A 15641-nucleotide genomic window follows, 5' to 3' on the forward strand; every position below is an offset into this window, starting at 1 on the left:
AAATGGGTTGACTCTGTTAGATGATGAAGACAGCATTCTGGCGTTTTAAAGTGAAATAGTTTACGGAGTTTTTAAAGAAAAGGGAGTCCTTTTGGAATAACAGATATGCCTATTAGGTGTTAGACTGCTATCAGGCAATATACTGATAGCAAAATTGTTCTCACCTTCAAGAGTTTTGGTAGAACTGAGGGCAAAGGTCTCCTCTTTCTCAAAGGTGTCGCCTACCTCTTCCCAGGCAGCAGCAAAGTTAGGCTTCATTACTTTCTGAATGTGGTCAGACACAGTCACTTCAAGATCTTCTAGCTAGTGGGTTAACAAACAGGGGTCAGAAAATGAGTCCTCTCAGTTCAGTAAAAGGTGGAAGAGACTAGTTCATTTGGTTTTATCATCCTGTGTTATAGCCTTTGCAGGAGCCTAGGAAAAACTCTATACCAAGCTAGTTTGAAGTTCTGTAGTCTGGATAAGTCTAACAAGGTAGGCCCTAGCAAAGGAAAGCAAGAAAACAGGTCATCTGGCTAGAGCCATATTCAGATTAACGTCTGTAGCCCTGGCGTAGGTACAAAGCAGTCACATTGCCACACGTAACTGCAGAGTTCAAGCCGTACAGGGCCTTCTGAACTTTGCATTCACGAACAGGTAGATATTTCTAAAACTTCTCCCTGCATTCTGTGAAGGCTTATCAGTCCATGATGTGGCTACATTATAAGCAAACTAAAAGCTGCTGAACAACAACAAAAAACCCCTACCCCCAATACTTTAAATAAAACTGATCTCAATGAAAATCATGTAATTATTTTCATCTCTTAATTATCCCTATTATAAAAACATTAAAAAGGGTGAGTTTTGCTTTAATCAGTAATGAAGTGGTAAATCCTAATTCTCTTTGGCATGATGCACTCCCACGACAGAAGAGGATTAGCCCAGGTCCTCCTCAGCTGTGATGTGTTTGAGAAGAATACAGTCCCATAAGTTCATGTCAGATGAAAATGTTCTCTCCAGACAGAAGTCACTCAGTGAGTGGTGCAAGGGGTCAAAGTGCGTCTCAGGGGAGACTCACCACGTACTCATCATCATACCCCTCCTCAGCTGGAACCCCCGTGTCAGGGTCGCAGTCCCGGACAGTGAATTTCATGGTGCAGCTGAAGGTACCTGCAGCTGGAGGAGAGAGAGCAGGCAAGCCTGTGTCAATGGGCAGCACAAGCACACGGTTTCCATCAGTAACTTAGGAAGAACCATCTGCCCTTGGCTCTGTGTTCTGAATTATCAAGTGACACATATGTAGGCTGTTTTCTAGGGTCGTAGTTCTCAAAAGAAGCCGGTAGGCTGGACTTAAAAATCTATCCCCTGCTGCGAGTTAGAATAGTACAGAAAAGACAACATGGGCAAAACTCTGTTTTTATATCCAGATAAGGAAAGCAGAGGGTGTATAGCTCAGTGGTAGAGCATCTGACTACAGATCAGGAAAGCAGCAGGGGAGACACTTTTTAAGGGGCTTTTTGCCATGCCTGTCAAAACGTTAAGAACCACTACTTTAGGAGCTGACAAACAAAGCATAAAATATGGATGGTACAAAAGCACACAGATCATTAAATTAATACTAAGTATATCACAGTCTCGATATCTTTACAGATATTATATCTGTAGATTGTGGACCAACAGTGGGTTCAGAGATCACCAGAATGAACTTGCTTTATGTCAACTTTCAACCTTTAGTGAGTAGGTCAGTAATGAAGTTCTAATATTGGTGAAGTCAGTGTCATACAATGGAAAAGCAAGTGGGCAATTATATGTTTTGAGATACTCAGTGGAAGAAATGAAGGAAAATGAAGTCTTCATGAAGAAGATAGGATTTTCTGAACTGTCTGAAGGAGGGGATTTATTAATCATGGATGAAGAAAAGGCACATAAGGGTCTAGTCCATGGTCTGGAAAAGGCTTATAGGTTTAAAAAATTTCATGTGTGTGTGTGTATATATATATATATATATATATATATATGAAACTGTGGAGTTAGAAAGTTACTTGGGGGATAGGCAAGGACAGGAAAGAATAGACTCAGATGTAAAGACCGTATATGACAGGTTGGGTAGTGAGACTTTCATTTGTTCAGTTTTAACTTTAAACTCCCTCCATCCAAAAATGTAGAAAATGTCAATACATTTATAATGTAAAGGTGTAAATGAATATGCCAGATACTTAGATAAAAAGACGACTAAGACATGACCTTTTTCCCCACAGCTGATTGTCTAGGAGTTGAATAACAGTGTGTGTGAGAGATCTACCTATATATACCTGTGACATTACAATTTAGTACCATAGGTTCTTTAATATAAGTTTTAATAGAGTGCTATGTGGGAGTGCAGGATTAACAGCCTGGGAAAATCATAAAAAATTTGAAAGGATGTACAGTTTAATTGGATCTCAAAAGATGCAAAAGAGCTTTGGCAAGCAGAGGACGGTACACGAGCTAAAGGAAAGAGGCTAGAAAGGCAGTGGTGTAATTGGAAGCAGTAAGAGAGAGGCTAATACATAGGTGCTGAGAAGAGAATTTGTTTAGGAACAAATTTGAAATACCTTATATTTCAAAGGAAGGAGACTAGATATTTTCCAGCAGGCTCTAGTGAGCTGAGGCAGTCAAGAGATTGAAATGTTAGAGGTAATTAAAGCCACTGGTAGGAATCCTATGAATAGGCCTGAATTCAGAGAGCAAATGAATTCACTCTAGCATACCAAAAACAGATGATGGGAATGGATTGCCCCATATAGGAAAGAGTGTACCTATCAAAACTACAGAATGTATTTCAGTGCAATAGGGGGTTGATGAAAGAAGGATCTTGTTTAAATTAAGGTAGGATTTTCTGCAGGAGGAAGGGGGAAGAAGAAGAAAGAAAGTGGAAATTAACACAAACCTAGAATGTGTCAGTTGAGGTATTTAAAAAAAGAAAAAATGAAAGGAGAGAATGGGATTACGGTATGAACAAAGGTCATGATCAAATAAAAATGGAGAGGCAGGATAGATGTTGAGTAATAGAAGATTATATGAACCCCAGGTTGGTTCATGGAGGCTACTGGCAAATGAGGAAGAGGAATAAGGAGAGACAGTCAGGAATAACGGTAGATCACAGACTGGGCTAACTGGTTGAATTTTATGTATAAGTAAAGACAGAAGACACTTTATATATAAGTAAGTGATAAGGAAGCATTAATAGAGATAATGTTTCTGAAACTTGTGGCAAATTTTCAATTAAATGGTTTGGTTAATACAGTGAGAGGTTACACGGAATCTAAGGTGAACTCCATTAAAAGCCACTGGTAGCAATCGCTCAGTGTTGTGACAGAGGATGACTAACACTGGGTGATGAGGAGAAGGGGGTGAGAGAGAGCCTTTCCGTGCCAAGAGAACAATACTAAGTCCACTGCCATAACAAAGATGAGCGCTTCATGAATGAAGCAAGGCAGATAACCAAGGGAATAAGAGGAATGCCCTGAAGGTCTACATTAAGACTGTTCCCAGAAATGAGGCTTGTCTGAGAACTGACTGAAAATGGGAGATAACTACTGAGGAAACTTGTAGGAAAAAAAATTACCAAAACACAGAATTAGAGAAAAGAGAAAAGATGGATGCTGGAAGCTAAGAAAGGAGCGAGCCGTGTGAATTAGGCCGGGACGCAGAACATGCAGTGTGGCAAATGGCAGAGTGGGAGATTTGGTGGGAGCTGTCAGGCCTCAACCACTAGAGGGAAGACTATGACTAAATAAGTGGGGTTATGAGGAGATTCCAGAAAGCTGTGTTGGAATAATAGTTACAGAAAATGATGTGGTCAGCGGGGCGTAAGATAAGAGGGTAGGAGGGATGGACCTGAAACACAGGTTACCTGCAGCAATCCCCACAGGTCTGGACCAAACTGAGAAGGAAGGGCTGCGTGGAGTGTGCCGGGAATCAAGGCAGATGAAGGAAAGCAAGTTGAGCAGTGAGTGCTAAAAACGAGGAGGACGTGCCTACCAGGAAAACGCTACACATGTGGCAGAAGGGGTGCTGAAGATAAGGTTTTTCTCTAGGACAAATATGGGGAAAAAGGAAGAAAGGTACAGAAAAGCAAGATTAAAGTTGCCCTCAGAAAGAAAGGAGACGCTAAGGAATGACAGACATCAGCTGGAAGGATAAGTCAGCATTCCTGGGCCAAAACTCATGATGGAATAAAGAAAGAAAAGAGAGACTGGAGGCAGAGAAATGGAAATATTGTATAGTGGAGAGCACAGAAAGCAGAGCAGGTGTGTAATAAAGACCTCAAATGGGGAATCCTGTCAGAGCTCAAAATGGTCTAACTGGACACATTTTGGATGTAAAGACCATATAGCAATGAGAAGTATACAGAAAGTGTGAGGAGCAAGGACTTGAGTAGGAGGCAGGAGTAGATTAGCTCTTGAAGCACCAATTTGGAGGGAAACTGTTAAAGGACTTGGGTGACAGGAAGTTTTATAAGGAAGCTGCTTACAATGAATGCAGATAAAAACCCACTGCTGCCAACTTTAGAGAGAGTAGGTTGGACTTAACAGAGGGTGTGAATAGGTAGTTTGGACAGAGGATAGAGTGTTGGAGAATGGGTGAAGATTCTGAGGGAAATACACCTCAAGAGAAGTACTTTGCCTCCATTCCTTCTGTAGACAGATGGTAAATGAAAGGGTGATGGATAGCTAAGATATCATAGATTATTGCAGTGCACCATTAAAACTGGTTGCTCTTAGAAGTTACCCTACCATGGCTAAAAGTGACAGACATTTCCTAGGGATATTTGTATGAAAATATCATGGAGAGAGGGGAGAAGACGGAGGCTAGAAGCATAAAAACAGAAGATGGAAGGTTTAAGCTGGGGTGCCGAATATAAGGTGAGTAGGGAAGGGCATTAAACAGGGCCAGAAGGAGGAACACTGGAAAAGGGCAGAGCTGCGTATTAAGTAGAGAGATGGGAGCTAAGCTAGATTACAGCCAAAGAGGAGAGAGGATGTGGAGAGGAAGTGGCTAATAAGAGCTGGTGTCAATGAGGGAGTGCCTCACTAACAGAATCTGGGAATCTTTTCTCAAATGATATTTGAAGCAACAAGTATGACCAATAGAGTGACATATTAAAGAGTCTAAATGGGATGGATCCAAGCCATGGCCAGTGGCAAGAATCCTATGAAGGTCCGTACTGAACTGAGAATGCAAATGTATTCAGAACAGTGTGCAGGAAACAAGATGAAAGAAGAGACTTCTCAATCTATGAGAAATGATATAAAGATGGTAGCTGAAAAAACAAGTGACTGTAGGTAATATAGGTGTTTCTCTAGGTTCAATCAAGGAAAAGAGTGGAAGAGCTGCAGAAGAGATGGGGTCATTTGAAGATTGGCAGGTACTGACAGGAGGGATATGGTACCATACTTGTACTAAAGATCATGATTAAATAAGAAAGAAGAGAGAGACTGGAAACTACATAAGGGAAGAACTATATGAAGAGTAGTTGAGAACAGGTGGAGTGGCATGGGCAGATACGATGAGGAACACAGTTTTCCAGAATGAGAACTCTTGTAAGATCTTATAATGGGTCTATCTGGTCAAATGATGGGTCTTAACGCCAGACTTTGAAAAGCAGTATATACAATGGGAGAACAGGGCCCAAAAAGTAATGGGAAGTTTTGGTGGGAAGTTTTAGCTAGGAGGATTGGAAGGAGATGGATTAAGATGAACTCTGATATAAAGACAGGCCAGCAACCTTAAAGACACCAGGATAAATCTCTGAGCACTGGTCTATAGCATGGATGGCTAATACTGAGAGCTGAGTGGCTAGCGATCATGCCCAACTCAAAAGTAAAACTTCATTTGTTATTTTCATGTACAGATGGTAGATGAAATTATGCTGTATGTAATTAAGACGTGGGAGGGCAGACCACCAAAGGGAGATACAAATGAATATCTTGCAAATGCCACATTAAAGTTATCCTTAGAATTTACTCTGTCGTGTGAAGATTTTCTGAAAGTGGAGAGACAGCTCCTGGGGAGAGAACCTGGCTAGGGAGTGCTGTTTGGGAGGAGACTGAATCCACTTGAATGAAACAGAGATGGTAGCTAAAAAAAAGAAGAGAAGCTGAAGATAAGGCAGCATATTTCTTTAGGGCCAGATAGGTAGCAAGGGAAAAGGAATGGGAGAACAACATTACAGGTGCCCCCAGATTAAAAGAATGCCATTTGAAGAATGACAGGTATTGACTGGAGGGAGAGGATCCCATACTTGGGCCAAAAGACACAGAAGGAGGGGCGGAGGGTAAAGCTAAGAGGAGCACTGTATAGACTAGAGAACGATTCTGAGCAGGTGGGTGGTAATAAGAAAAACCACAGGACCATAACGATTCCCAGAATGGGGAAGCCTGTAGTGTGAGAATGGGCCTGAGTGGTATGTTGGGTATAAGCCAGACTGCAATGACTAGTCTATATAATGGGAGAGAAATAGAGGCCTGAAAAGGAGTGATAGTCAGGAGTAGACTTGTTCTTGATGCCTTTGTGGGAAATTTTTAATTAAAGGGCTTGGTTGGGGGAAAGTTTAGAGCAGTGCTTCTTAAGATGTGTTCTATCAGCACTGCCTAGGAATATGTAATTCTTCGCCCCACTAGACCTACTGAATCAGAAATTTGGGGTGTGGGGCTCAGCAGTTTGTATTTTAACAAACTGAAGTTTGAGAGCCACTGCTTTAGACAAAGGCAGATTAAGAGTAATCCCGATTAAAAAATCTTTGCTAGCAAGCTGCCATATTAGGATTAGCTGAAAATTAGAGAAGCAACTGAGGAGACTTGTAAGAAAGGATAGTAGACAAGGAGAGAATGACGACTAAAAAAGGGAAAAGGGCCATGTGAATTAGACTCGGGTGGGGAACTTGCAGGAGAGTAACATGGCCAATGGGTAAGGGCATTAAAGAGTGCCAGAGTGAGAAATCCTGGCACATGGGCGAGTAGGAACTTTAATAGAGTGATTTTATGTTAATCTAGATTGCAGCCACTCAAAGAGAGAGAGGAAGGAGGGAATGTGGCTAAATAAGAATTGAGGTTATGAAGGGGAGCCACTCAGGAAGCTGTGTGGAAGAGAGAGGCTGCGTGGCCGGAACTGTATAATCCAGTACAGAGTCTGAACAGTGACTGCTGAATATGAGGTGTTCGTTTATCTAGAAGAGATTACTGAATCTATGGGAATGATATGTACATACACAGTCTCTGAATGAAAGAGGGATGCTGAATATAAGGTACAGTTTTTAATAAGGCAAAACAAAGAAAAAGGAGTAAAACAGCAAAGTTAAAATTGCTGCCAGCCAGATGAGAAGGTATCACTTAATACTGACATAGAAATTGTCACTGATACCACCTGGAGGCACAGGCACCACAGCTGGGCCAAAGACCACGATGGAAAGGAAGAAGACAGGTTAGAAGCTATCTAAGGGAAAGGCTTATCTAAAGAGTAGAAAATTGGTTTTGAGTGAGGCACAGAGTGGGGATCAGGAGAGGAGGAAACCTCAAAAAGAATATGCATTCATCACTATGAAAGGTTATATGGGGGAATTCTCCAAAGGGAAATTGGAAAGAATGTCCCATAAGAGGGACATTAAAGATATACTCAGAAGTTAAGGAAATATATTAGAATTTGCAGTAAGTGAGAGAAGCACCTGAGGAGACTTGTATGAAAAAATAGCAAAGAAGGAAAGAGCAAAAGATGGAGGTTGGAAACTAAATAAGCAGAAAGTGTGTGTGAATTAGGCTAGCGTGCAGAACATGCAGTGTAGAAAAATAAATATGGAAGGACACTGAAGAGGTCTAAATGGGAAGATTAGGAAATGGGAATTGGAATTTTGTCAGAGTTGTGTATGAATGAGAGAAAGTGAGGTTAAAATGTAGCAAAGTAAGAATTGGAGTTTAAAGTTTTGCTGTCCAGGATGCTTTTTTGGAAAAATACTAGACGCAATGGGTGTGGTCAATAGAGTGAAAGGTCAGAAACAGGCCAAGTGGGATGGACATAAAACGCAGGCCAGTGGCAGGAATCCTATGAAGTTTATGCTAAACCGAGAATACAAACAAATGCAGTAAAGAGTGTAGGACACAAAGGGAAGACAGCAGGGCTGGAGCAGTGAGTGTCCAACATTAGGGGAGTATCTAGCCCAAAGGGACAGCTGAATCTGTAAGAATGATGTGAATGTAGGTGGAAGCTGAAAGGAGGGGCACAGAAGACAAGGCAGCATGTTTCTCTAGGGCAAAATAAGGATCAGGAGGAAAGCAATGGAAGAGCAAAGTGAAGCTTCCCACAGATGTGAACGGATGATTTAAGAATGGTATCTATTGACTGGTGGTAGTTATGGTAACCATATTTAGACCAAGATTGTGATGGAATAAAAAGGAAAAGAGAGTTTGTTAACTGAATAAAGGACTATTATACGAACTAGAGAAGACTTAAGAGTAATGGAATAGCAGCAATACAGATCAGGTGTGTACTAAAGAGACTCAGAATGGAGATTTCCTTAAATGTTCAAATTGGATGGGAAGGCCCAATGGTAATGAGTGGTGTATCTAACAGAGTTTCAAGGACCTGGATAAAAATGGGAATTATAGAGTAGACTAGCTCTTAATGCTGTGGGTAAAATTTTTTAATTAAAAGCTTGGTTAATAATAAGGTTTAAGGCAGTTTTATTAAGATGAATTCTCCTAAAAAGACATTGTTAGTAATCTTAAAACACATCAGGATTGACCAGTTAGGGAGCATGGGCCAGTGGTTTGTCTATAGAGAAGACTATTTGTATTTCTTGAGGAGTAGTTGGGAATCATTAGGGAGGTAAACCTCACTAGAAAACTACTGTACCCTTTGCTATGATATAGGATAGTAGCTGAAATGGATAGTTAAGATATGGTAGAGCATAACAGAATAAGAAAGAAGAGGAGGTTTTCATCTAAATAATGGGAGCATTGCATGCATTAGAGTAGGGTTCTCAGTAGTCAGAGTAGCAAAAAGGCAAATAAGATGTGAATTGAAGAGACTTGGAATGGAGAAATCTGTCAGATCTCAGAAAGGGTCTAACTGGTTAAAAATGTTTGGTGTTAAAGATGACAATGAGTGGTGTATATAACTAGAGAGAAGTAAAGGCCTGCATATGAAAGAATAGGAGTTAGAAAGTAGACTAGCACTTAAAGTCTTGCTGGGAAAAAAAATTTTTTTAAGAATGAATATATATATATATATCCCTCAGAGAGCATTACATATTATTTATGGATATATGAATATTTATGAAAAGTATAAAATATATATGAGGATAAGTATTTAAGTATTTAGTGATTTTCTCTTAGAAGGGAAAGAGGTAAATGGTTCTTAAGTGGTACAAAGGAAGTCTCAATTATATGTGCACTGTTGTATTTCTTTAAAAAAAATCTCAACCAAATATAGCATAAAGTTAAGATATAAAGAAGTGGGGTAGTAAGTATATGAATTTTGGGGGAACAGAACATTTTAATTAAAGGGCTTGGTTGATAAGAATGGTTAGAGGGGGAAGTTAGGATGAACCTTGATGAAAAGGCATCGATAGCAACCTGAAAGACGCTGGTTTGACCAACTAGAGAGTGTAGATGGGTCGTTTATCTGGTCAAAGGATGAACTGCATTTGGTAAGAAGTGAGTAGAAGTGCGCCTCAAGAGTGCACCTCAAGAGAAGACTAATGTACCCCTCACTATGATTACAGATGGAAGCCCAAAATATTATAGATGTTCATATATATGACAGAGCAAATAGTCAAAGGAACTCAGGAAGAGCTTGTTGAAGTATGATGTTAAAGTGCTCAGAAATTAAAGTATCATGTTAGGACTGGCTGTGAGAGAAACTGCTGAGATGTATTTTTAAAAAGAGAGAGAGAAAAAAATGGAGGCTGAAATCTAAGTAAGGAGAGGGAGTGTAGGATATAGGCTGTGGTGCAGAGCATGCAGTTTAGCAAAATGTTAAACAAGGAAGGGCATTAAAGAGGGCCAGGATGAGGAGCACAGAGAGATCAGAATTAAAAGTTCAGTGAAGGATTGTACGGTAAGCCAGATATCAACCAGCTAAGGAAAGAGGTGAGAATACCGCCAAATAAGAACTGCAGTATGATGTGTTGCTGCCCAGAAAGCTTTGTTGGAAAAAGACTTGAAGCAATCAGTGTAGTCAATAGAATGAGAGGTTAGAGAGCAATTAAATGTGATTGGACTTAAAATGGGCCAGAGCAGAAATCCTGGGAAAATCCAGACTCAATGGAGGGTGGAAACAGATTTCAGTATAGAGTGCAGGAAACAAGGAAGATGGATGAAGGTTGAATTGTGAGTGCTGAATATTAAAAGTGTACATATCCAGAAAAGATGATTAGATTCACTGGAATGATATAGCTGAAAGAAGAAGGAATGTTGGAGGAAATGTAGGGAGTTTGCAGCAAAAGGAGAAAGGGGAAAAGGAGAAAACGGATAGAAGAGCAATGTTCAAGTTCCTTGCAGATGGAAAGACATTATTTGAATAGTCATACTGATGGGAGAAATGGGTTTTGCTCCATACTAAGGCCAAAGGTCATGACAGAATAAAAAGAAAATAGGAGAGGATGGCAAGTAAGTAAAGGGACATTGTGTGAATTAGACAGTAGTTCTGAGTAGATGGAATGGCAACAAGACAGATCAGTTATGAATGAAAGAAACACAGAACCTTCAGGTCCCTGAACTGCGAATATAGAATGAAAGAGGATCCGGGCCCTGAAAAAGAGCAGGACTTGGGTAGGCTGGCTCTTGAAGTCTTCGTGGGAAATTTATGACTGAAGTGATCGCTTGTTAAGAAAGGTTAGAAAGAGATGGATTAAGATAAACCTTGACAAGAAGGCATTGGTGGAAACCTTAAAGACATCACCACTGATTGACCTTTTAGAAGGTGTGGATTGGATACTTTTTCTAGTAGAGCAAATGAATGCTATTGGTTGAGGAGTGGTTGCGGATCATGATGAGGCAATCTCAAGAGAATAACAGTGCATTTATTGATATATTATAGAATCTGTGGGTGAAAGATAAGGAGAATGTTTAAGATCTGGTAGGGCAAATAGTCAAAAGGAGTTATGGAAGACCTGCCTGTAAGTGTGATGTTAGTTTGCCGAGAAGTTAAGGAGTCACGTTAGGACTGGCTGAAAGTGAAAGAAATAACTGCAAAGACTCGTATAAAAAAAAGAGGAAAGAGGAAGGGAGAGAAGATGCTGGTTAGAGAAGGGATGTATGAATTAGGCTGGGTTTGTAATATGCAAGGCACAAAATGGCAAATGTTACTGAGACCAGAATGAGGAATGCAGGTATCACCAGCTATCTACTCACATTACCAAAATACTTGTTAACATGAGAAGTTTTTACCTACATATCACCATGTGCTTGGTACAGTGAGTTAGCATTCTTGTGCTAGCAAAAACTTTAGTCTGTTTGGGATAGTATATGTTTGCTGCAGACATAGTTCTTTTATCTATAGGTTTACTTCCTATGCTCAAGGTTTTTAAATGTGTTGTGCATTATTCCTATCATCTTCCCTATAATATGTGTGGAACAACTCCAGCAATTCGCCAATTGGTAAGTAAATGTTTCCCAAGAGTTTCTTATTTATACAATGCATTTTGAAAATGTATATACATTTGTTATTTCTCTTGAGAACCTTTCATTATTCCATGCATTGTAAAAGGAGAATGCAATTACAGTCTTATATCATAGTATGGGATCATTTTGTACTACAAACATGTACACTAGTGAATGAATTTTATGTTAAATAATTATGTAGTTCTTTAAAATGGTTTATATTATACGAAATACTTAAAAGTTTTTATAATAGCATTTTTGTGATGGTTGAGAAGATATGTTGGATTTTTTTTTAAAGGAAAATGGTTATGGGCCTTTTCAAATTTGAGATATTGCAATATAACCATTTACTAAGAAAAAGTGCTATTCAGCATATTTTAAAGAAAGGATAATGAAAATTGCTTGTACTTATAAAGCAGTTGAGCCAGGAAGAGAACTGTGTGGTGAGGCATTTATTAAAGGAAGAAAAGGGGGAGATAAAGTGATAACTGGAAATGAGACATAAGAAGGACAGTATGTGGGAAAGTACGTTTGTATAAAAAAGTGTAGTCGGCAGAAAGGTCAGAGATAAATTCAGTGAAGTGGACCTAAAACAACACAAATTGCAGCGGTCCTACCAAGGAATAAATGGAAAACCAAAGCAATTCAGCAAAATATGTAAAAAGAAGAAATACAGAAATGGATTGAGCAATGAATGTAGAACAAAAAGAGGAACCAAAGAGGGAGGTATTAGTGAGCGTATGAGAATGGTACCTACTCAGTATATATAGATGGTTAATAAAAGGTAGAATAGGGAAAAAAGAAGAAGAAAATGGGTGGAAAAGCAAAATTTAACTTTAGATGGGAAAGATCATGTGAGGAATGACATACTGAAAAACAAGGTTTGGCACTATAACTGTATCTGATGGAACAAGGAAGAATATAGGTGATAGAAACCAAGTAAAAAGAGCACTGTATGCATAAGAAAACATTTCAGAGTAACTAGATAAAATATAGGGTAAAACAGTTTCACAATAAGGAGATCTTTATTGAGGGCAGAAATGGACACAGGATTAAAGACAGGCGAAAAGTACTGAAGAAAGTGAAGGCAGATGGAAACAAGGAAACAAGTCAGAAGGCAACTACATGCAGTAGAGTGGAATATTAGAAAAAGGCAAAGTGGAAAAAGAAGTTAAGACATGGATAAAGGGGAATTCAGCTGACGGGGGGAAAGGGTGTCATGGAATGGAACTGAAAACTGCACATCCACATCTAGAAAGGATTTATAACTTCGTAAGTGGTATTGGACGAATTACGGAACAGGGACGGGTTGACTAGGGGGTTAAAATATGGCAGAGAAGAGAAAGAGGAACAAAATAGATACGCAAAACTAGAGTTACACATAGGACTAAAGGATTCCATGAGAAGAAACAAAAATGAGACGAAAATGACCTTATTCAGTAGTAATGGAAATAGAGGAACAACAAAGGAGAGGAAAACTGCATGGATTACAGAAAGACAATGACAAAACTAGAGTCTAGTAAAACCAACACATGATGGGGATAATAGCAAAGAGTGGGTAAAATAAGGTGGTAGAACAGAGAATCTTGCCAAACTTGTTATATAGTATATAAACTTAAAACATACAAAGTATTTATGAAAGAGGAGAAAATATTAAATGGGAATGAGAGTGAAATCAGGTTGAAAAGAGGGGGTTAAGGCTATATGTACCTTTTAATAGCTGAGTTCAAGGAAGGTTCAAGTTTTCAACAAGATCTAGAAGAGAGAGAAATTAAAAGTGTCTGGCAATGAGAGCAGAGTAGAGGAATGAGGGATGAGAGGAAAAGGTTAGAGCATGTCCTGCAAAATATTAAATATAGAAAAGAATGAGGGCTGCAATGAGTAGATTTCCAGGGTTCTATTCTAACACAGTGAACACTAAGCACTTTGAAAACAAGTAAAATTAAACAATGGAATGAATGTGGGATGGTTTCGGAAGTTTAAGTAAAAAGAATTAAAGTCACATTCAACAATGATTCTTGACTAAGAGGGAAGACAGACCTAAGAAAATGAAAAGTATAACTATGTAAAGTAGGCTGGAGTTTGGGGTGTGTCAGATGGAAGGGACTGTGTTGGTCCCAAGAAGGGATGGCTGGATCAGTGTCAGAGTGGGGGCAGGGCTGCGATCCTTGAGGAACAAGGGTCAATGGCAACCGATGGGAGGCTAGCAGTGGGCAAGGGGAGAGTGCAGCCCAGGGAGGCACGCTGGGCTTCCACAGCAGTGATTCTTCCCCGGGTGGGGGGGGGGGTAGATTTCACCCAAGGGGGGCTGTGGGCATGGACCCCAAGGGAGGCCTGTCAGAACATCTGAGGGTGAGCAGTGCTCTGCTCAAAACAAAAACAAAAACAAAAAAATCAAAAAAGAAAACACAAAAACATTCCTGAAAGATGAGGCTGATAGGCTGCCTTGGGGGTCACGCATCCTCGGGTGAGAATCACTGGGTGGAAGGGGCAGGGTGGACAGCTGGGCAGAGAGGTGACGCATGAGCAGATGAGCCCGAGTCGGGCAGATGGAGGCATCAGAGTCAAGAGTGTCAGACATGGAGGAAAAGCACCCAGGACCAGGGAGACAGCGAGTAAATGAATGTAGCCAGCAAGGCACCTGGAATGATTGGGGGAGGGGGAGGGGGATTACTGTCAATCAGTTGGGAGTGGATTGCAAGCATGGTGTCCCTGAGCTTAGGACTCTTGAGGAGTAAGGCTGTGGGAGATGGAAGTGGTGACTGAAAGGAAGTTGGGTTGTGTGTATGTGAGCAGAGAGCACCAGAGGGGGGTGTCCACGCAGAAGGAAGGGGCAGATGGGATGGAAGAGGACAGTGCAGGAGAGCGTCTAGGAGAGAGATGACTGCTTGGAGTGGGGAGGGAGGGCGGACAGCAGGACCCAGGGCTCTGTGCAGGTCCAGACTGAGGGCGGTGGTGTCGGGAGTGGGTTTGGCAGGTGCGGGGGCAAGAGGGTGGGAAGAAGGTGAGAGTGCTGCGGTGAAAGAAGAAGGTCGGAGAATCAGAGGCCGCAGCCTCCCTGAGAGCTGTGTCAGAAGAGTACGTGACAAGGGGTCTGGATGGAAACCTGAAAGGTTACAGGGAATGATGTCGTGGGGTCGTGCGGCCCGGGAGGCAAGCTCAGCCTGGCTCATGAGCGTGGGTTGGTGGGCGGAGCGTGAGGATTCAGCACAGTGTGCCTGAAGCAGAGACGACTCAACTGAGTTGAGCAGTGGATGGGGGACGGAGAAGGGAGCACAGAGCAGAGGAGACAACTGGATCCAGCTGGAAGGTGCACAGACAGTAGCTGACAGTGTTGCTGTGTGTGCCATAGAGAAGCAAAGCAGGAGAGACCTAGAAACTGGGCCCAGGATTAGGAGGTCAGGTGAGCTGCCTCCAACAACTGAGAGTGTGGTAGAGGAGAGGGCTCCGATGGGCCAGAAGAGTGAGGAACTGCAGGCGATGGCGCCCAGCAGCCAGGGCAGGAGAGGCTTGTTGAGAGGATCAGGGAACACAGTGTACCGAGAGGGACGGCAGAGAGTTAGAAGGAGAGATTGGGTATGGAGAATCTGCCCCCAAAAGTGGGCCAAGGGTGAGAGGAAGCCCTTGCAGGAGGAAGAGCACAGCGCAGGTAAGGCAAGCAAGGAACAGGGAGAGGTGGTATGAGGCCAGAGGAGCATGAGCTGGTAGGGGTAGTGGCCCATTGAAAACGCTAGAGATGGGGCATGGCGAGAAGAAAGGTCACAGAGAAGCACACAGAAGCAATGACCTTCTTCATTCAATGTCGTGGACCCAAAAAGTTAGGGTGTTTAGGGGTGAATTTGGACAGCAGACGGACTTAGTATTAGCACACTGGGGACAAAGAAACTGGCCATCCTGGGAGCATGAGGGCTAGGGCTAGTCAAGGAAGAGAGTACTGAATCCTTCTCATGACTGACAGTGGTAGGGGAGCTGCTCAGGGGGTGGCAGGGAAGAGAAACAGGGACAAGCATCACAGGAGAAGGG

At 41.4% G+C, this 15641-nt stretch overlaps 2 protein-coding genes across 12 annotated transcripts in view; one reads left to right on the forward strand and one right to left on the reverse strand.

The window, feature by feature from the left end:
* The window catches only part of MEST (mesoderm specific transcript), a 120701-nt gene that overhangs the window by 20506 nt on the left and 84554 nt on the right, over window positions 1-15641 (forward strand). For 4 of the 8 annotated variants that reach the window (XM_082399240.1, XM_082399237.1, XM_082399239.1 and 1 more), the window contains exon 12: window positions 11602-11615. The exons of the other annotated variants lie outside the window; for them this stretch is intronic. In XM_082399240.1, the coding sequence (XP_082255366.1) occupies window positions 11602-11615 (14 nt within the window). The remainder of the gene's footprint in view (window positions 1-11601; window positions 11616-15641) is intronic. 8 annotated transcript variants of the gene reach the window in all.
* Window positions 1-15641, reverse strand: part of COPG2 (COPI coat complex subunit gamma 2) — a 142459-nt gene that overhangs the window by 990 nt on the left and 125828 nt on the right. For all 4 annotated transcript variants that reach the window (XM_082399168.1, XM_082399166.1, XM_082399169.1 and 1 more), the window contains 2 exons: window positions 1058-1155; window positions 165-303 (listed from right to left, as the gene is read on the reverse strand). In XM_082399168.1, the coding sequence (XP_082255294.1) occupies window positions 165-303; window positions 1058-1155 (237 nt within the window). The remainder of the gene's footprint in view (window positions 1-164; window positions 304-1057; window positions 1156-15641) is intronic.

This window comes from Balaenoptera borealis (assembly GCF_965194805.1).
Source record: "Balaenoptera borealis genome assembly, chromosome: 7".
Taxonomy (NCBI): domain Eukaryota; kingdom Metazoa; phylum Chordata; class Mammalia; order Artiodactyla; family Balaenopteridae; genus Balaenoptera; species Balaenoptera borealis.